General features: G+C 47.5%; 9 protein-coding genes across 9 annotated transcripts; 4 read left to right on the top strand and 5 right to left on the bottom strand.

Moving 5' to 3' along the window:
- Nucleotides 1-298: 298 nt before the first annotated feature.
- On the top strand, nucleotides 299-1,273 carry LOZ57_003023 (uncharacterized protein; the record flags this gene model as incomplete). Its single annotated transcript, XM_049252078.1, has 4 exons — nucleotides 299-356; nucleotides 411-487; nucleotides 560-979; nucleotides 1,052-1,273. The coding sequence occupies 4 exons, from the start codon at nucleotides 299-301 to the stop codon at nucleotides 1,271-1,273; spliced, it is 777 nt and encodes a 258-aa protein (XP_049108961.1).
- A 248-nt stretch (nucleotides 1,274-1,521) lies between these two features.
- On the top strand, nucleotides 1,522-3,131 carry LOZ57_003022 (uncharacterized protein; the record flags this gene model as incomplete). The annotated part of the gene is made up of 2 exons (XM_049252077.1): nucleotides 1,522-1,826; nucleotides 1,883-3,131. 2 exons carry the CDS (start codon nucleotides 1,522-1,524, stop codon nucleotides 3,129-3,131), a joined length of 1,554 nt encoding a protein of 517 aa, XP_049108960.1.
- A 461-nt stretch (nucleotides 3,132-3,592) lies between these two features.
- On the bottom strand, nucleotides 3,593-4,324 carry HSP31 (plasma membrane heat shock protein; the record flags this gene model as incomplete). The annotated part of the gene is made up of 1 exon (XM_049252076.1): nucleotides 3,593-4,324. One exon carries the CDS (start codon nucleotides 4,322-4,324, stop codon nucleotides 3,593-3,595), a length of 732 nt encoding a protein of 243 aa, XP_049108959.1.
- Nucleotides 4,325-4,730: 406 nt separating this feature from the next.
- LOZ57_003020 (uncharacterized protein) lies at nucleotides 4,731-7,193 on the bottom strand (the record flags this gene model as incomplete). The annotated part of the gene is made up of 1 exon (XM_049252075.1): nucleotides 4,731-7,193. The coding sequence occupies one exon, from the start codon at nucleotides 7,191-7,193 to the stop codon at nucleotides 4,731-4,733; it is 2,463 nt and encodes an 820-aa protein (XP_049108958.1).
- Nucleotides 7,194-7,482: 289 nt separating this feature from the next.
- On the top strand, nucleotides 7,483-10,136 carry LOZ57_003019 (uncharacterized protein; the record flags this gene model as incomplete). The annotated part of the gene is made up of 5 exons (XM_049252074.1): nucleotides 7,483-7,620; nucleotides 7,672-7,919; nucleotides 7,969-8,274; nucleotides 8,328-8,478; nucleotides 8,526-10,136. 5 exons carry the CDS (start codon nucleotides 7,483-7,485, stop codon nucleotides 10,134-10,136), a joined length of 2,454 nt encoding a protein of 817 aa, XP_049108957.1.
- Nucleotides 10,137-10,298: 162 nt separating this feature from the next.
- On the bottom strand, nucleotides 10,299-12,072 carry GAD2 (Glutamate decarboxylase 2; the record flags this gene model as incomplete). The annotated part of the gene is made up of 2 exons (XM_049252073.1): nucleotides 10,299-11,942; nucleotides 12,046-12,072. The coding sequence occupies 2 exons, from the start codon at nucleotides 12,070-12,072 to the stop codon at nucleotides 10,299-10,301; spliced, it is 1,671 nt and encodes a 556-aa protein (XP_049108956.1).
- A 190-nt stretch (nucleotides 12,073-12,262) lies between these two features.
- On the bottom strand, nucleotides 12,263-14,425 carry NOP9 (Nucleolar protein 9; the record flags this gene model as incomplete). Its single annotated transcript, XM_049252072.1, has 1 exon — nucleotides 12,263-14,425. The coding sequence occupies one exon, from the start codon at nucleotides 14,423-14,425 to the stop codon at nucleotides 12,263-12,265; it is 2,163 nt and encodes a 720-aa protein (XP_049108955.1).
- Nucleotides 14,426-16,349: 1,924 nt separating this feature from the next.
- Nucleotides 16,350-17,661, top strand: PTP1 (tyrosine protein phosphatase 1; the record flags this gene model as incomplete). The annotated part of the gene is made up of 3 exons (XM_049252071.1): nucleotides 16,350-16,521; nucleotides 16,591-16,856; nucleotides 16,915-17,661. The coding sequence occupies 3 exons, from the start codon at nucleotides 16,350-16,352 to the stop codon at nucleotides 17,659-17,661; spliced, it is 1,185 nt and encodes a 394-aa protein (XP_049108954.1).
- Nucleotides 17,662-18,328: 667 nt separating this feature from the next.
- On the bottom strand, nucleotides 18,329-19,062 carry LOZ57_003015 (uncharacterized protein; the record flags this gene model as incomplete). The annotated part of the gene is made up of 2 exons (XM_049252070.1): nucleotides 18,329-18,966; nucleotides 19,038-19,062. The coding sequence occupies 2 exons, from the start codon at nucleotides 19,060-19,062 to the stop codon at nucleotides 18,329-18,331; spliced, it is 663 nt and encodes a 220-aa protein (XP_049108953.1).
- Between the last annotated feature and the right edge of the window lie 282 nt (nucleotides 19,063-19,344).

Here is a 19,344-nt window from a genome sequence, read left to right as displayed (position 1 = left end):
GGTTGAGAGTGTGATAAACACCTGCATTCTTTTTTCCAGGGTGCAGTTTTTCGATTTTATTGCCCGCTTCATCGCTGCTACGTATTGGCGCGCCCTACGATGACAAGTGGGGGAGAGTATGACAAATCTGGGTCAAATTTATCGTATTCGACCTTCACGAAAGGGAATAGCTGCTAGATAAATAGAGGATAATACTGAGGCTTCTTCCTTTCGAGTTCTGAATTGTTGCGGAGAAAATATCAACGTTTATTACTCTTCTCTTCCTACTCAACAAAGCCGTACGCGGGCACCCAAAGAAATGGCGCCCACAGCAGAGCCGGAGTACACCGTTATCGGTGCCTGGACTCGATATTCCAGTGGGTCTCGATGCTATTTGGAGGGCGTTCCGAGTCATTGACCATGTTCTTCAGGCTGGACTGCCCGCGTCACAACAATTCTGGACTACTATGGAATTCCATACAAACCAGTTTTTGGCTCTCTAGGAGAGGTATGCTGGAAGTACTGATATTCTCATTTCAATTGAACCATCTAGGATTAACTCGAATAAATAAATAAAAAGACCACGGCGCTCTCTCACTCCGGCCTTGTTCCTGCTCTTAGCGCCCGCTCCCTTCAAAATGGCGTGCAGGTCAACGACTCACTCGCCATCCTCGAGTTCCTCGCCGAATCCCACCCTGAACTACCGTTTTGGCCCAAAGACCGAGTTCTGCGTGCTTTGGCTCGTAGTGCTGTAGCCCGTATGCACTCTGGTCTATGTCGTGCACTTCAGACTACGTTCCATACAAATTTTCTGGGAAAATATACCGGCAATGTTCCCATCGGTGATGATGCACTTGTGGAAATAAAAAGAGTTCTTGCGCTATGGGGGGATCTGAGAAAGAAAACTGCCGAGCGGCTCAGGGAGCTGGGAGAAGAAGATAAGGGGTTTTTGTTCGGCGAGTTTGGTATTGCGGATTCTTTCTTCTGGCCAGTATTGTGGGTATGTGGTGTCCTTCTGGTCCACAATATTTCGCCTGGTTCTTTGGTAAGCTGATTGGCTGACCGTGTATAGCGATTCCGCACGTACGGATTCCCACTTGATTCAGCTTCTCCTGAAGCTCTGGCCTGGATGAAGCAGATGTGGAGTGACCCAAAGATGAAGGAGGTCCAGCACGATTATTATCTCCAGAGCAAACGGCCTGAGACGGTCATATCTGTGTATGATGATATCTTTAAATACCTGCCGGGCGTGCAGTACACTTGGTTCTCAGAAGATTGGACATTCTCTGCATAGATTGATTGAAACCTAGAAAGCAGCTGGTATATCCCATGAGAGTGATTTCCAGGGTGACGACTCGTACTAGTAAATTGTCATGTGGTTAAATGTTTTTGTTGCCGCACTTGAACGACTTGAGGTGCCTTTGTCAGAATATGTGCATTCCATCATACTTATACGTACGACCTACAGTACGAAGTGGAATACGGCGGCCAGATCAGACCAACCAAATAGAGTTCATTGACCTAGGAGTCACGCCAAACACCATGGCTGCCAAACTCTTTCGCCATGCAAAACTTGACGTTAATGCCCTCTGCCAACTAGCAAGCTCCTTGCGCCATGGAAGACCCTGCTCTTGCGATCCTGACCAAGCACCACAGGGAGGCAGCTTGTACTGGGTGGTTTTTGTGGTGTTTGATGATGCAGTGGAATGGGTATTTCGATCTCCACGACCCGATGGCGTTGTTCAGGCAGATGAGACCATTTCCAAACTGTTAGCCAGCGAAGCTGCGACCCTGAGATATATTAGGTCTCATTCTGCGATTCCAGTTCCGGAGGTTTACGCTTATAGGTAGGAAGCAATTACGCCCGGGATCATTTTGGGCTTCCTGCTGACTTCTTGAGAAGTCCGTCGAAGAATAATGATATAGGAGTTCCCTATATTCTCATGAGCAAAGCAGCCGGTTTTCTGCTCAGAAAGAAGTGGGAAAACCCAGGATTACAGCAAACAGCTCTGTCAACGGAAGAGAAATCCAAGATTCTATCACAACTCGGAACTATAACCTGGCAACTCTCTCAGCTGCGATTTGAAGAAATTGGCTCACTATTTGAGGATAATGGGCATATACAGATCAAGAGTTGTTTGTCTCGAGGACTAGTAGAATCTGAGCGAGATACTTTGGATGACCTGCCCCGAGGGCCGTTCTCATCCGAGATGCTATACTTTGATGCTCTGGTGTCAGGTTTTTTACAGCATGTTGAGTGTCTCCAGCTTTTCCATCACTGCTTCCTTGCACCTATTCCCACTCGCAAAAACTATGATGACCACGAAGAATTCCGCAAGGCATGTGATCATTGGAACAATTTTGTCATTTTGGGCTCTAAAATTGATGGATCTGACAATCGGGTGGACTACACAATAGTTGGAGACTTCCTGCGAGAAATGGTCTCCAAGGAAACTTTGTGGCCATCCCGGAACATCAATGCAAAGGGTTTTCCATTACACCACCCTGATCTAAGTGTGAACAATATCTTTATCAACGACAACTGTGACATTACTTGCATCATTGACTGGGCATTCTGCTCATCAGTTCCTGCTTCAATCCTCTTCATGGCACCTGGTCTTCCTATGTCTCGAGATGAACTGGATGCGCCTTTAGTTGCAGCGTTTGAAGAAGGATTGAATGAAGCCATGCAGGCAGATCACGGAGAAGACTCGATGCAAATCTACCACCATACACCAGCAATGTTCCCTGCGAAACGCATCATTTGGTCGTTTTCCCGATTAATCAGTTTTGATTCAATTGGAGACTACTATTTATTTGATAATATATGGCAACTAAGCGATCAAAACAACGTGGATTTCTTGACCTTTTTTCGGTTGAAGGAATCATCTGATCATTATTTACAGCTGCACAAGGAAATGAGACAATATGATGAGCCTCCTGATGTCACGAAGAAACAGGAGATAGAATTGTCTCAAAGAGACATGCTTGGTTTAACTGTGTCAAGGAAACTGTCGCTGGTCTCTGAGTGGACATCACGATACCGCAAGGATGACACCCAAGGAATACGGCGGAATGGAGGTCATTTCGTTGCTGATGATAAGCTGTGGAGATGGATTTTGAATTCGTTGGAGCAGGCGGGCCTCAGTTAACAACAGAGGGCTGTATCGAATGCACTTAGAACTGATGTATTCAGTCTTACCAGTTGCAATGTCCTTCGCCTTGCAATACCTAAATGATGGCTACGTAAACATTGAATAGCTAGCAAGGCGAATTAGGAGGCGTGGGTATGTACCAACATAGGTGCACATCTTGTTGTTTATTTTTCATTTTCCCCTTCAAAACTATCCACGAGCTTAAATATTGAGAAGGGTGGGCGCTCGTTGCTATTTTAATTATGATTCAAAGATATGTACTGAGCCTTCCTACGTACATAACATACACCATCACCCTTCCAGGGATTAATCGGCATATTCAAGCGAGCGGCAATAGCTTCATACGTTACAAATACTTTCAGACTGGCCATCAACCTTCGTGATTAAGGTATCACATAGAAGACATTACACTTTTTTCAATCTCGAGAGATTCATAGGTCCTTTTCAAGGGTAAACACTTATTCGTTTGTAACTCCTTTAAAAACCTTGATCGTATCCTTCGCCGTATCTCTGGCACTTTGAGGGTTTGCACCCGTGATGATCCTGCCATCAATTTTGCAGAAGTCATCGAAAGGGTCTTCTGGAGCGACATATTCAGCGTGGGCAGACTGGGCCAATTCATCAACGGTATGGAGTTTATCTTCGCGGATCTTATCGATGACCTTCATCATGATTTCACCTTTTGTTGTGAATCCGGTCACGGTCTTGTCTCTGATGATAGATTCTCCATTCTCATCTTGGATCCCAGGCAGGATGGCAGGGCCATGGCAAACGGCACCGATAACGCCGCCACGCTTGTAGACGTCCTGTGCGATGTTTTGGAGGTGTTTGGCCTGTGGAAAGTCGTACATTGCCCCGTGCCCCCCGCACATAAACACAAGTCCATAGTCATGAGCTGCTAGATCGCCAGCTTTGAATACTTGGTTGTTCATCTTCTCCATGAACTGGCTGTGTTCAGAGTTGTAGACTTTGCTGTCGTCCCTCGTGAGGTATTCTTGAGTCAAGGAGTGTTCATCCCATCCGAATGTACCTGTTTCGGATGCAACATCAACCTCGAAACCAGCGGCAGTCAGTTCATTGAATGGGTGCAATGCCTCGGAGAAAAACAAGCCAGTCTTCTTGCCATCCGGCCAAAACGGCGGGTGGGCACTGGTTACAGCCATCAGAGCCTTTCTGGGAAGTGGTGCCATCGTAAAATAATATATAAGCCTTTTATTTTGATTCCTTGAACATGTCAAGATACCAACAACCTTCGCATCAAGCGGCGATGACCAGCCCGTTAAATAGAATCCCAGGTGGCTGGTGTAGAGTTGGTGTCGTCACAGATACAGAATAGCCACTAATATTCCCCGTTAGTAGGTTAAATTCCCGATTTCTACAGCCACGGACTTTGATGTATAGACATTTGGAAAAAGAGGACTGGCGGAATTGAGCTATGACGTAGCATAAGGCGACGTTGATTTGAGGGAAAACTGGTCTGATCTACATCGTTTTCCATGGGTAAACAAAGCATGACCGGCCGCTCTGCTCCGCGATACCAGACGGCCAGAAGAATTGGTGCGTTTTCCGTGTGGAAAAAGATTCGCTCGGAATGGTTCATCCATCCTCCTCCTGTGGCAAATTCTCATTTTCGGTATGTGAGCGTATGACTTGTTTCCTCCAGAGATCGGCTAGGAAGCTAGAGGTGCTGGCCTCCTCGATCGTTTTATCGTCACGGACTCGGAGGAATCTCGGGAAGCGGAGGCTTAATCCACGCTCTTCGCTGGCAAGGCCAATAGCCGCCGTATACGTCGGGCTCAGGGTGATATCTGCAAAAGCGATCTCCCATACCTCCTGAGGCTCAAACCACACTTCAGGTTCCATTTTATAGTCCACATAGCTTGGTCTTGAAACAATATTGTCGCCTCCCTCCAAATATTTGTCCTTATTTTCCTGGTAAAACTTGTCTGTAAACCCTGACATGCATTTAGTTACAGCTTCTAGTGTACCGTTCTCTGGGTTTCGCACAGCAAGGAGGATAGGTGACCACCATTTGGCCTTTCGACCCTGCCCATGCCAGCCAGCAATAGGGATCAAATCTAAAGTATCAGATGTTGTACTGTAGTCCTTCTTTACCTTAAGCCATGATTCAAGGCGCTTATCTGGTTCATACGTAGATAGTAAAGCACGCCTTCTTGTGGCCTTCTGCTTTGCATTTGACACATTGGATATGTTTTCGCTAGTTGAACTGTTGGTTAGCTCGACAGCACTGGCATTTTCATCATCCAGTATTTTCACCATAATACCTTCACACTTAGCACTTGTTGCCTCATGAAAAAAATTTAGGACGGTTTCCGAGTCTGAAGCGGTTGCATCAATACTTTTTACCCAAGAAAACTGGCCAGGTATTTCAACAAAAAGGCTCCGGAGAAGTTCCCGTCGCTCTCTAAACGTCCTTTCTAGCAATGAGGTATCGTTCAGATACATGAGATCGAAAGCAAATAAACAAACATTAATTCTTATATCGGCCATCTCCACATTCTTTTTGGCCCGATTGGAGAGAATTTGGAAGGGCAGTAAAGCCCCAGATACTTGGTCCACAGCTACAACTTCTCCCTCAAGGATGAAACTGGATACGCCATCACCTCGAATTTGCGGGACCAGCGAAACAAGATCAGGGTATTTATCTGTCATCAACTCTAAATGACGAGAAAAGAGCGTCACCTTTCCAGACGAGTCACAATGGACTTGTGCACGCTGGCCATCGTATTTATACTCGCAACTGAACTTTTTACCCTGCAGTTTGACAAGCATTTCTGTTAGGTCGCGCGTAATGCTTCCTAGCATTGGTAACAAAGGAATGTGTAGAGAGAGGCTGCATTTCGAAAAAAGTGTTTCCGACACTCCAGTTTCTAGAAGACACGGTATTAGGTCATTGTAGTTGGGGTGCCGGGCATAAGTAGCTTTAATAATCTCCTCCGACCTAGAATATAAACTAGTGAGTTCCTCTTTTTTGAGCTTTTCAAGATTGGCTCTAGAATGAATGTCGAAACTGGCGGACGGTGGTCTAGAATAGAGAAAGGCGCGAGCTAGCGCAATAAGCATGGTAGTTCTGACAGCTCCAATTCGTAGATGCTGAACGAGAGTACGGACAATGTACCGGCTCTCTTCAGCTCCTCTGGCGTCTCGAAGTAAATGTTCCACCAACCTCTGTTTACTTTCCTGGCTGCCAGACCCTTTACTGTTCGCAATCTTCACCAACGTGTCATAAACTCCTTTGATAGATAGTGACTTCGGTCGTCGCAACGTAAATGTTTGTTTCTTTTTTGCTTCATAGGCGACATCCCCTGCATCCCCATATTTATCGTATAGGACCTTTAGGCCCAGATTGTCGAGACCATAAGCCTTCTTTAAAGCTTTAGAAATAGCAGAGCCGCCTAGGCCTAGCTCAAGAGGAATATATGGCGGTGAAAAAGCATTTGTTGCCAGCCAGACAGCCGGGAGTAAGCTATCTGGATTGCCTTCGATCAAAGTCCTCAGCAAGTTAACCAAAATGTCCACAATTCTGATCCTGCTCTGGGTATTATTGACTAGAGAAAACGCTCTGACTAATATAGAATAAGAAGCGTGGCCGCCGTCGGCTTTCCAGTATTCCCTCAGCTGTTCGATGTACAGTTTGGGTTCGAATGTAAGCGGCGACTGGTCGAATGGCAATGACATTGAAATCATGTCCTCTGCTGCAGCAGATGTTTGTAATGATAGCGTAGCGCCATGAGTAGAAGGTACCTTGGGTTCAGGAGGCGAGATGGTGGGTAGTCCTTGTTCACGATACGCTGATGTTGCTTCCGGATGCCTATGGCTTGTGATATTCGAAGAGGCGCAATCATTCCATTCAGCATGTAGTTTGCGGGCAAGTTCCTCATCTGCAACAAATTGGCGCGTAGGAGATGGCGTTGAGGGCGCAGGAGAGCCTGGTTGTGCCTGTTTTCTGGGACTCTTGAAGAACGAGTCGATGCTCTTGAAGCGGCCTGGTGAATCGCCAGCGCCATCTCGTTTGCGCTTCTTAGCGGGGTTCGACATTACTACAGTGCATATTTACAGCTCTCTTGTAGGATCGCTTTGACAATATACACGTTGGCTGGTTTCTTTGCCGACGACCAGCATGCACTTCTAGGTTCTCTCAACAGCGATGGTGCCGAGGATTTGGTGTTCGCGCCAAGCCTGACGAAGCTCTGGGGAAACGTTGCTCCAAAGCTCCTCTGCCACCGTGATCAGGCGAATATCGAAGGTGTTTCACAGCCTTACTTTCTATTTCAGCGGGAGAAGTAGCTAAGCATATATCTGGCTGAATCAGACTGGGTTTAACTCAATGGCCCCGAACGTGCCCTCAACACGCAGTCGAGTCGCTGAATATGTCGACGAACACATCCAAACAGCAGCAGACTTACAGACCCTAGACTCTCTCATCAAAAACCTTCGGCAGCAGCAAGAACGTCAGCAACAGCAGGTGCGTCTCCTAACTTTATTCTATGTGATATTCGCTCACTGTTGTTTCTAGTTGCGGGAAGCAGAAGTAATCCTCGATGAAGCCACAGAGGCGTCAAAGCTCCATTCGGAGACGGTTCGGAAGCATGCTGAGGCTTTCGCTGCACGCCAGGAAGACATAAACAAGCGGCTTATGGAGGTCACTCAGTCAAAAACTAGTGACGAGGCTATCGTACAGTTTGAAGCCCGGATGGAGAAGCTTCGGCGCTTGGATGTTGCAAAGGGGTATATGGATCTTTTGTCCAAGGTGAACTCCATTGGGTTTGTCATCTATATCAACTTATGCTTCTAGACGCTTATCTTTTACTAGCAAAAATGTGCTGTCAGTCATGAAATCTTCTCCGAGTGATGCGCTGCAGTCATACGTTGAACTAAAAACTATATCTGCCTCGCTGGAATCTGCCCAGATCGCCGCTGAAGGGGCTGCACCTCACCTAGTGAATTATGTGTCTAAATTGGCTATTAATTTGAAAGCGACGTTACAGAAAGAATATTCTGACAACCTTCGGGCCGTCCTAGAGAAAATGAAGTGGCCTGCAAAGGATCTTCAAGCAGATGTTTCGTCAATTGACGAATGGACTGTTTGGGTTGATCTTTTACTTCAACTACAGGAACCGTAAGCGCTGCAGCTCTAGCATTACATCCCAATATGCAGCTAACTCGTTGTAGGGATGTTGTAGCCCAAATCGCGGCCATTCAGGATGAATCGCAACATCACGATCCCCCCATACTGTTGCCGGTGGAAGTGATGGTATATCCTCTGGATCTTCGATTTAAATATCACTTCGGTGGTGATAGACCGACAAATAGACTAGACAAGGTTAGAGCTTACTTTGATGACCAGCAAGTTGCTAATATTCGGTTTAGCCTGAATACTTTTTATCCCACATCATTGACCTAATCAATACATATGATGATTTCTTTATGGTATATCTCCAGCCGGTTCTCCATGACCGTTCGCAAAAGTGTGACCCAAGACTCTTTCCGTTCTACGCAAATGCCGTATTCTCATACATTGCTGCCCTGATGCCAATGGCACGGCAAAAGGTCGACTCACTCCTCCCTCATATCGCTAATCAACCCCAGCTTTTAAGTCATTTGATACATGAATTGATGCAATTTGACAATGATGTTCGAGAGACATGGGGTTACTCGCCTGCATTTAGCGGAGATAAGTCATGGAAAGGTTTGACTTGGGAGGTTTTAGTTAAAAAAGACTGGTTTTCTCAATGGTTACAGGTGGAAAAAGACTTCGCGCTGTCCCGTTACCAGGATATCATTGATGCCGCTGATAGTGGTGAAATTGATTTTGATGGAGTCGATGCGACCGCAACAAAGCCCACTAAGGCGGCCATTCGGGTTAATGATCTTCTTGAGACAATCACTGATCGATACCGCCCTTTGTCTTCTTTTAGTCAGAAGCTGCGATTTCTCATCGATATTCAGATTACGATTTTCGATCACTTCCATGAAAGATTACATTCTGGCCTTGAAGCTTATCTTGCAATGACATCGACTATTGGGCGTACTGTCCAGGGCTCTTCTGCCGGCCAATTGAATCTGGAAGGTATCGCTGGCCTAGAGAGGCTATGCAGAATATTTGGAAGTGCGGAGTATTTGGAGAAAAAGATGCAAGACTGGAGTGACGATGTTTTTTTCCTGGAGCTCTGGTATGAGTTGCAGGATCGTGTCGATCAAAACACGCGCACCGGTAGACCTGTTGCAGGCTCAATGTCTGTTTCAGAGGTCGCTGCACGAACATCGTCATCGGTTACTGACAATAACAGTGGACCACGTGTGGAGGGGGCTGAAGGAGTGCTATTTGATGAAACTTCAGCGGCCTACCGCCGCATAAGAGTCAGATCTGAATCAATTATCGTGTCGAGTTTGACATCGAATATGCAAAATTTAATGAGGCCGTATTCCCGTATATCCACCTGGGCATCACCGATGTCCGTTTCTGAAGCGGGAGGATTCACAATGGCACCTTCTGCAGAGCTTGCATCATTTGGCCGAAGTGTCAGTACCGAACTGGAATTTCTATCACGAGTTCTAGGATCTGCACCGCTAAAACGCATCGCGCGACAGCTTATGTTCTCAATTCAAACATTTTTATGGGATACTATTTTGATGCGAAATAGCTTCTCAATGGCAGGGGCTACTCAGTTTTCGGCTGATGTTGAGCATATATGCTCGACGGTGGACGAAGTGACAGGAGTTCCACAAGGCCAGTTTGAAGCTAGAAAGGCGATCCAGCGACTCGATGATGGGCTAGCGCTGCTGCGGTTGAAGATAAAACCTAGGGATTCGACTAATGCTGAAGGCACCTCGTCACATATCGGCCTCTGGGAGGTAGAAAAAAGACTGTTCGCAAGCAACGAAAGCGCTCGGGAAGTGCTGAAACAACTAGAAATCGAGTCCTTGACAGAGTCCCAGGCTAGATCTGTTTTAGAGAGACGGGTAGAGCTCCGCAGTTAACTATATCTGAAAAATGGGTGAGTGAGATATAAATTGTGTTTCAATAATAGAATTGTGGTCCAAACTACTATTGCATTGCCTTGTCCAAAAAAAGTAACGAGATGAACCTATATATGTAACTCCAGCTTTTGAGCAAAAAAAAAAGCTTACTCTGGAAGAACACTAAAACACAACGGGTCCATGTCCCATTTCCGCGGGATTTTTTGAACGGATCTCCGGGCTCACGTCTGACGGTTCCACTGACTTTGGTGCATTGAGGACTAGCCCTAATTGCTGCTTGAGAATACCAGACCCGAGTTTGACAACGGTCTTAACAAGGGCATCTAGCGTTTCCTTTGTTGTACGAACATTGACAACGCAGCGGAGGAACTGGCCTTCGCCGACTATTTTATCACCGGCACATGGAGGAGCATAGTCAACCATGAATCCTTGTTGAACCAGTCCTTGAACAATATCTTCAGTCACTTTGCTGTTTCGGGTGACACGCTCTTCATCACTTAGCCTTTTGCCATTGATTTCTCGCTCTGGAGGATATGACATTTGACCAAGTGGTGCGTAATAGAAGCAAACTTGAAGGCATGGGGGCGGATTTTCCGTGATCAGCATGAGACTGGGGGATTTACTGACGGCAGTGGATAGATATGCAGCAAGGTCACAGGCACCATCAATTTGTCGCTCATAACCTTCGGACCCAAAATATTTCCAACTAAGGTACAATTTAAGAGCATCAGCCCGACGACCACACTGCAAAGTCAAATCCCCCAGATCCCAAACATTTCCGCTTGTCGTATACTCGTCGTTATGGAATAAATATCCGGCTGGGAGAGTATTCGCGCGGTGGAACTTGCGGAGATCAGATGCCAAAAGGAACGAGCAGGTTATCGGGACGCACAGCATTTTGTGTGGGTTGTAGGCAATGCTATCTGCCAGATGAGAACCCATAAGCTTACCCTTTTGCTTGGAAGAAAATATGAAAGAGCCGCCCCACGAAGCGTCCACATGGAACCATAGGTTGTGCTTGCGGCAGATCTCTGAAATTTCCGGAAGAGGATCAAAGGCACCGTACACGGTCGTACCAGCAGTAGCGTTTACAAAGAATGGCGTCTTCCCTTGGCTCTTCGCTTCTGTAATGCGTTCATCGAGTGCCTCCGGAACCATGCGGCCTTGTTCATCTACAGGAACGGCCCACACGGAACTACTTCCCAAGCCGATCATTTGCGCAGCTTTTTCGATACTATAGTGCCCGTGGCCACTGGTGAAAAGAACAAAGTGGTGGCCAGCCGTGCCGTCGACCTTGGTTTCTGGGAACAGAGTGTTTCGCGCAATGACAATGGCGGTTGTGTTGGACGCTGAGCCTCCTGGCACCGATATACCCCCTGCATATGGCCCAGTAAGACCAAAAAGAGAAGCTAACTGTGCAGCAGTATTCTTTTCGATAATGGTAAGCACCGGCGCTACCTGGTACACATGGACGTTTGTATTCAAAGAAGCAATTATTAGCTCCGCAGCGAGCCCTGGTGCGTTCGGCGATGAATACAGCTTGTCCATGAAGCCCTGATGCCAGGTATTCACAGAATATTTGAAGATCTTATCCAGAATCTGAAGTAGTCCGTCGACTCCCTGGCCGCCATTCGGAAAGTCGAGCTGCAGAATATCCTGCAGTTCATGCGGTTTCTTTGGGGCAACTAGGTCCGCGAAGCAGGGATTATCTGTGTGTCGTGAGCCATTTTCCTGCGCAGGTCGCCTGGAACCTCGATCGGCAGCTTCGATATACTGCAGAATTCGCTCCTGGACGGGATTGAGGAGCTATGAAAGACATGTCTATTAGCATGCGTCATGTTCAACGATGGTCACGAGGCGATTTCAAGTTTGCCACGGGCTGTTCCTGGGCCAATTGTCCTTCACTCACATTTCTCACTTCTTCCGCCCGCTCCATGCTGTCAGCACTGGGTTGGAGCTTCTGTCCGAATGGTGCTTTGGTGAGAGTCAAGAGCTCTGTTTCTTTGGGGACCAGACGCCTTTTATTTAAGTTAGAGTTTGGCTGTTGCGACATTTCGTTACATTTATTAATCGGTCGACGTGACATCACACAATTCCTTGTCTATTTGCTGCGCTCAGACTGCTATCTAAACATGGGCCGCGACTATGCGCTGAATGGATTCTTCCCCTGCATCACGATCGGCACCTATTTCCCGGCCTTCTCTCCTGCCTTTTGTTTGTATTATTTTCGATTCCTTCTTCACTTTCTCCTCCGACTTAGCCGCAAAACGCTCCCTTGCAAGGTCTAGCTTGGACTTCTGCTTCACATGTTCCGGGTGGGATGATTTAGAATCCGTTTGGCCTTTCGCCTTGGCCATCCATTCTCCCCGTTTTCTCTTATACAAATCTAACGACCAATTTCGCCATACAGCTCTCCCTAGGAATGAATCTCGAAGCACTTTTTCATTGTTAATCAACTCATCAGCTGCCCGTTGTTTTAGGAACAGTAAATCCGCAGTTGCTTGCCAAAGGGTATCGACAACATGAGAGCCGCTTGAATCCATTGCGAGTTCGCATAGATGCCCAGTGAACCTTGGAATAATTTGTCGACGAAATTGGCTATTTGATTTTGAAAACTTGAGCGACTCCTGAAGCACACGGGACGCGGTCGGGCTTTTTGCAATGCCAAGCAAAGTGGATGGTGGTAATTCCAGGAGACTGGATCTAATCATCCCAGAAAGAGGGCCTGGGACCTGCAACATTGCCTGGGCTAAAAGCGACCCGTGAAGCTGCTGAGATGCTAAACTGCTCGTGTCATTTGGGGGGCCATCATTAGCTTGGGCGTTGTCGTCCAACCGGAGAATTTTCGAGAGTCTGGAGATAGGATCATCCCCATAGGCCGATTTCAGAGCTTCAGCCAGGGGTGTTAGATCCGCTCCTCTTACCGTTCCCCTTTCTATCAGGGTTCTAATGACGTTTAATCTTGACCGCTCAACCATTGATGGTATTTCGCGCAAAATAGTACCCATTGCTGTTTGTAAGTCCTCTTTACTTAGCCGTTCCAAGACACGGACCACGACGTAGGATGCAATCTCGTTCCGAGATAATGATCCAATGCGGTCTTGAATAATATTCCTATATATGCCCTTGAAGGATTTCCCTGGCAAATACCGTAAGAGTGTTTCCAACAGCCGAGAGCCAATGGGGTCGTAAAATAAGCCGTTGAGAAACGTAGCACTGTCTGTGTCCTGCAGACAATCATCTGGAAGAAGTCTCCGTATAACAGAATTTGGGTCCGAACTCCGCCCCTTGCCGAGGTGCGTCAATTCCACCATCAAGAGCACTTGGAGTACTGGAGATCCAATAGGGTGCGTGGCTAATGCACGCAGATATGTTGTGTCCAGGCCAGTGATTAGGTCCTTGATCATTTTTTCCAACGCCTCTCTAAACACCGAGGGAACATCGCGTTTTTCGGCCAAAGGATGCTCAAAGTGAGTGTGGGTCTTGAGGGAGCTCAAGTTCTCCTTTTTCCGGCTGGCAATGACCGCGACATTGGAGGTATCCAAGGGGTCGCCAGCTAAAATCAAGAGTAGCACTCGTATTGTGTGGGATGCAAACGATTCAGTCAGAAGGTAACCCCAGTTACCATCCAATTCCGAGATAGCACTTAGCACAAGGTCCGCCATCGACTGGTCAGAAACAGTCTCCCCGTTCTCGTTATCACTCACATCTGCCCCTTTCTTTTCTCGAGGCTTCATCTCGTATGTTACGATAGGTGCAGCGCGCTGAAAGAGGCGTTCACAGCAATGACTGGCAAACCGGTGCTGAACGAGATGCAAGAAATGGCCATGAAATTTGGCAAAGAGGTGCTTCAGCTGATTTGCACTTGATAGCGAAATAAGTTTCTCCATCAGTCTCGAGCAGGATTGGCTGCATGCAATTTTCAGCTCTTTGCCATTAGCCTCTTCCAGGACACTGTCAACAAATATCCTTCTATCCTCTTCGCCCTCGAACTGGTTGAATTCTAGGGTCTGGTTTGCGCGAGAAAAGTATTCTTGCTCGTCCGAATCTAGTAGTCCGTAGAATGGAGTATCATCCATTGGCAGGTCACCGCCCTCGAGAGGGACATAGTCTTCTCCGTTAACAAAAACATTCTCCTGCTGGACGGGGGGTTGTTCGTTCTCGTTCTGAACCTTTTGCCGTTTCGGTGTTTCCGTTTCGGGGCCATCAGGCTCTCGTTTTCGTTTATGATGCTCATTTTCTTTCTTCGCATCACCCCTGCGACCTCTCTTATGCCTTTCGCGTGGCATGGTGCTGGCGTAATACTGTCGATTCAGTTGCTGAACTGGGAATTATCTCAGGTCGAAAATATTTAAGCTTTGAGGCCGAAGGTTGATCACGTGCATAAGTGATGGGTTCATTGACTGGAAGTAGATGGACAATATCAAATTTAATAGACATGGAGAATGTTAACCTGCGGGTGTAGCAGGCTAGGTTAAAGTGTATTCGGTTAGGAAAGTAAGTTTACATATCCCAACCGCTAGGTAACTGGTTCAATTTGAAGTTATGTACAGAAATATATGCTCTCTGAATGCATGCCATCGAACATGAAAGGTTCGCTGCAACGAATAAACTTCCTGAAAAGCAAAAGTCTTTTCTTCGGATGTAATGAAGGATGTAGTCCGTGAGAGAAAGGCTCATACAACCCAAACAGATCCGATTGCGTAAACAGGGTTGGACATTATGCCCATTGTGATGACAAAAACCCAAGTCTGGTAGGCTAAAATGGCATTTATTCGCTCAATAGAGTAACTATGCAACGGAGAATTTGTCTTCCTATTATGCTAGCTATTAGTTATTTTTTGGGCTTGCCCCGAAATTGATCCTTGAGCTCGTCGCTAAAGAGCCGGAAAAAGTACTTTGGGCCTGGCTCTGCGAAGACACAAGAGACGGTCAGCGTGGCCACAATCTTTGTTAAAGCGCCTCAAGGATTTCTCACTATCAATTTTCGTGCCACCCATATCTTCAAGTGCTTTTCCATGCCTTAGCTCATGGATGGATTTGTGAATCCGGCGCACAGCTCTATGGAAGCCTGGACTAGCCAGCAACTGCGGGAAATTAGAATCAAGCGCTTAATGAAACGAAAGGGTCGCTGCCTGACGACGTACCCTACCAGTAAGCCATATCTTCACAGCATGTTAGAAACCGGAGCCTCAAATATTATGCGGGTGCAGTACAACGTACTTCGAAGAATCGAAGCCACAGTCGTCTGTTCATCATGGCCCAGCTCCTTGGCTGTTGCAGGAGACCGTTCCCACGATTGGTGCGGCAGGCAGCGAACCCAAGCGTCAGAGCGCAGTCGCTTTATGCAAGCGAGTCGGAATAAAAAAAAGCCAACGCGCGCGGCGGGCGGGCGGGCTGTGGCGGCCAGGAAGGTTTTTGCGGGCCATGTGATTTGCATCGATGCCCGAGTTTGGATGCGAGAAATGCCTCTCCGGGGGCCTGCGTCCGCGGCTTCATGGACGGCTCGCTCGGCTTGCGCAAACAGTCTGCGGATGCGTTGCACTCGACGCCCTCTCCTTGTGCCGGGTAGACCTTTCACTGTCTATTATCTTTCTTTTTTCCTTTCTTTCCTTGTGTAGCGACTGGCCTGTGTATTTTTGCCCGGTGTGTGTGGGGAAAACAGTGCTGGAGACGCCCGCCGCCGCTACAGAATACACTCCTTACAGGCTCCTTTCATTGCTTGCAGACAAATGATGGGTTTTGTTCACACGTGGAACCTTCCCTTCACAGCCAGATAGTGCGCTCTCGGCGTTTGAGGATCTCTATATAACAGTTGTTTGGAAACCAGCACTCCAGCATCCCCCCCGCCTTGCCCTATGAAGTGTGTTCCTCCTCTCCCTTCTCTCAGTGCTTTGGCTCCATGCATTTGCTCTCCTAGCCTCCAGACCCCTCTGCTAACTCGCTTTGGCGAGTGCTGTGAATCTGTTGCCGGATCCTGCGCCGGATAGTTCTTCCAGCTGCCCAGATCCGTTGCTGGCAAACACTGTGCGCCCAGACACATCCGCATCCCTCTCTGACGACAACAAAGCACACTCTATTGCTCCATCTGAGACTTCCAGTGCCTCTGACACTACCTATTTCAAAGGGCACCAAAAATCCAAAGACGGCCGTAATAAGGTACGGCGCTTCATGAGACAGGCTCGGAATTTTCGCCGCCTGGCGACGGCACGGATGACGGAAATGCATTTCCCACAGACCCTCGGCAAGCGGGAACGCTCGTCGGACAGTAGGTCGTCCGTCAAAGGAGGGTCGGTTACTGCGTTGGATGTCAGCAGCCGAGAGAGTAGTACTGAGCGGGGCGGTGCACCCAGCATTCCCGCTTTCCTAAGCCAATCTCCATCAGGTGGGTTTGCGGATGAGAAGGCCTATTTCTAAGATGTTATGGCTGATTTGGTGGTTTACTGTGATGCAGAGCTAAGAGACAAGTTTGAGGACCTCCAGTGGGCGCAAAGAGCCCGCATGACTTCTGCAGTTATGTCAGGGAACCCATCCCATCCGTTTGCGTTAGAGTCTGGCCCTGTGATCACTGAAAGAAGTCGATATGCCAACGTCCAAGCTTGGGCCAATTCTCGAATCCATTTGAAGGTTCCCCCGGGCGATTGTGACTTCATCAATGCTTCTCCTATCATTTTAAAAGATAGCAAGACCGAAGAAGCTTTCCGTTACATTGCCACTCAGGTCAGTTGACCACCAGGCTCTATTCGAGAATATCTTCTAATGGCGGCCACTGCTATAGGGCCCAAAAGAAAATCACCTTGCCCATTTTTGGAATATGGTTTTCCACGAGACAGGAGAGGTTGCGATTATTGTAATGCTGACCCAGACTCTTGAAGCAGGTAAAGAGAAATGCGCACAATATTTCCCTTTGGACTTGGAAGTTTCTACGTTTACGTTCTCCCATACCGAGTCCGACCCGTTTATCGATTGTAAAGAGGGCGAGTCAGACTGTGAGAATGTTACTGGATCCATTACTCTTTTGACATATTCTTATGACGAGATATGCTGCTCCGAAATTCGACAGCTGAAATTAGACGTTGGGTCGAAATCGAAGATCGTGTGGCATTATCTATTTGCGGGCTGGTCGGACTATTCCAAGCCAGAGGGCCAATACCGTGACGCACTCATCCAGCTAACCAAAATTACGGCTGAGCAAGCAGTATCCGCTGACAACCCAAGAGTTGTTCATTGCAGCGCTGGGGTTGGTAGAACAGGCACTTTTATTGCCTTGGATCACCTTTTACGACAGCTACACAACGGTTCTTTGCTCGATGTAGCCGATGATGCTGACATGATTTTCCGCACTGTGGATGACCTTCGAGAACAGCGAATGATGATGGTTTTTAATGAGATTCAATATCAATTTCTATACGACGTTCTACGAGAGCAAGCCCAGACGCTTCGAGCAGAGAAAGTCTCTACTGAGGCCCCCACTGTCAGTGAAAATAAAACAGAGACGGTGCCTGAAGCAGAATGTTCCAGTTGATATTAACAGAAAAATTAATATTAATCAAAATACTCGTCTTGCAAACACAGCGAGCGTGCTCCCAACTGCGTTCAATGATGCTCACTACTCGAGTCTTATGTCTCCATATTCTTCAATACCCATTCTTACGCTCTGTATTAATTTTGATTTGCGTTTTCCTGGGAGGCCATTGTGTAACATTACTAGCAGCGTTTTCTCGTTTTTATGGTTGAGTCCTTTCGCGGCGGATAGCCGCCCGATGTTGCGCCTACATTGCCCTTGGATGAATTACGTATTATTATTACTATCCACAGTTAATGTCTTACGATTAATCTGGCTCATGGATGTTGCTCTTGCTGATAGATTCCTTGCAAATTCTGAGTCAGCCTGTTTGAGCGAACATACCCCATACCTTTGACCTTTTATTATCTTTTACGCACCGTAGTGCCTTGGGGGATATCAATTTACGCAGAAGAATAATCTAGACTTAATCAGAACCGAAAATATAGTGACCACATCCCCTTCATAACATAATAAACAAGGCTATCTATAACCGAACGCCAATTGCCAAATACCACCAACAAACTAAAAAGAGCTATACTTACGCCAGCCTGGGGTTCTTTTAAGTATACATGATGAGTAAAAACACAATCTGTTATATTTTCATGGAGCATACGTTTCCGTCATTTCAATCGCTTCGTAATTTCACGTCATCTTTCGCTAGAGATGCTGTGGACACATCTTCGGTTCCGCTCGGGGTGTTATGGGCTGCCTCCCCTTCCTCTTCTTCCCAATTATCCACCGCATTTTCATCCCAGTCATCAACTTCCTGCTCGAGACTTCGGCTCGCCGTCACGCCGGTCTCTTGCGGACCAAGGGCGCCGCCATGACTGGAAGAAGCCCCTAATTCAATATCCTCCTCCCGCTCTCCGTCGTTCATTGGGCCGCCGAAACGAGCTTTCCTTTTCCGCTCCAGCATCCGTTTATGATACCATGTGCAAAGTCCCACTGCACCCAGGCTCCCGACGATATTGGCAAGGATGTCGAATGGATCGAACGATCGGCCATTGGGAATGACTGACTGCACAATTTCGGAGCCAACTCCTAGAGCTAGCGTGCAGACAAAGACGGTTAAGTGTAGTACCCGCCGTCGGGATGTATCCAGGATCCAGTAGAACGCGATCGAAAGGGCAAAGAAGGTAACGAAATGGAGGAATTTGTCGTTAGGCTGCAGGGACGCGGGGATTTTGGGCGTGCCATCGCCCGGCTGGCTGTGGGGAGTAAGGCCAATATAAGCAGAGAGTAAAAGAAGAACAAAGAAGGCCCCTGCAGGAGATGGATGTTTTCTTAGCATGAAGGAAATCACCGTGACGAGCTAGAATAGATTCAGAACGTACCAGCAAAGGGGTATCTGATACGCATATTTGTGGGTAACGGGAATATTGCTATTGTGCTTCAAGTGTCCCCAACCTGCCGGCTGCGAAAATATGGTGTGCGGTGCTAGGTCGTATGCGTGGTGACGATGTCGGGTTCGGGGAATAATTCGTTCGTTAGTTACAGCGATGCGCAGCAGCAGCCAACAAGCAAAAATCGGCCGAGAAGCACGCTCAGCTTCATCCAAGGAGAGCGAGTGCAGGATTGTCCAGATTGCCGGGCGTTGGAGCTGGCCGGCGGCGGACAGGCAGACGCAGGCCGCAAGCTGTC

The sequence above is a fragment of the Ophidiomyces ophidiicola genome, assembly GCF_022830035.1.
Source record: "Ophidiomyces ophidiicola strain CBS 122913 chromosome Unknown scaffold_9, whole genome shotgun sequence".
Classification (NCBI taxonomy): Eukaryota; Fungi; Ascomycota; class Eurotiomycetes; order Onygenales; family Onygenaceae; genus Ophidiomyces; species Ophidiomyces ophidiicola.
Note: the sequence above shows the minus strand (reverse complement) of the source record. Positions and strands in the feature narration are given on the sequence as shown.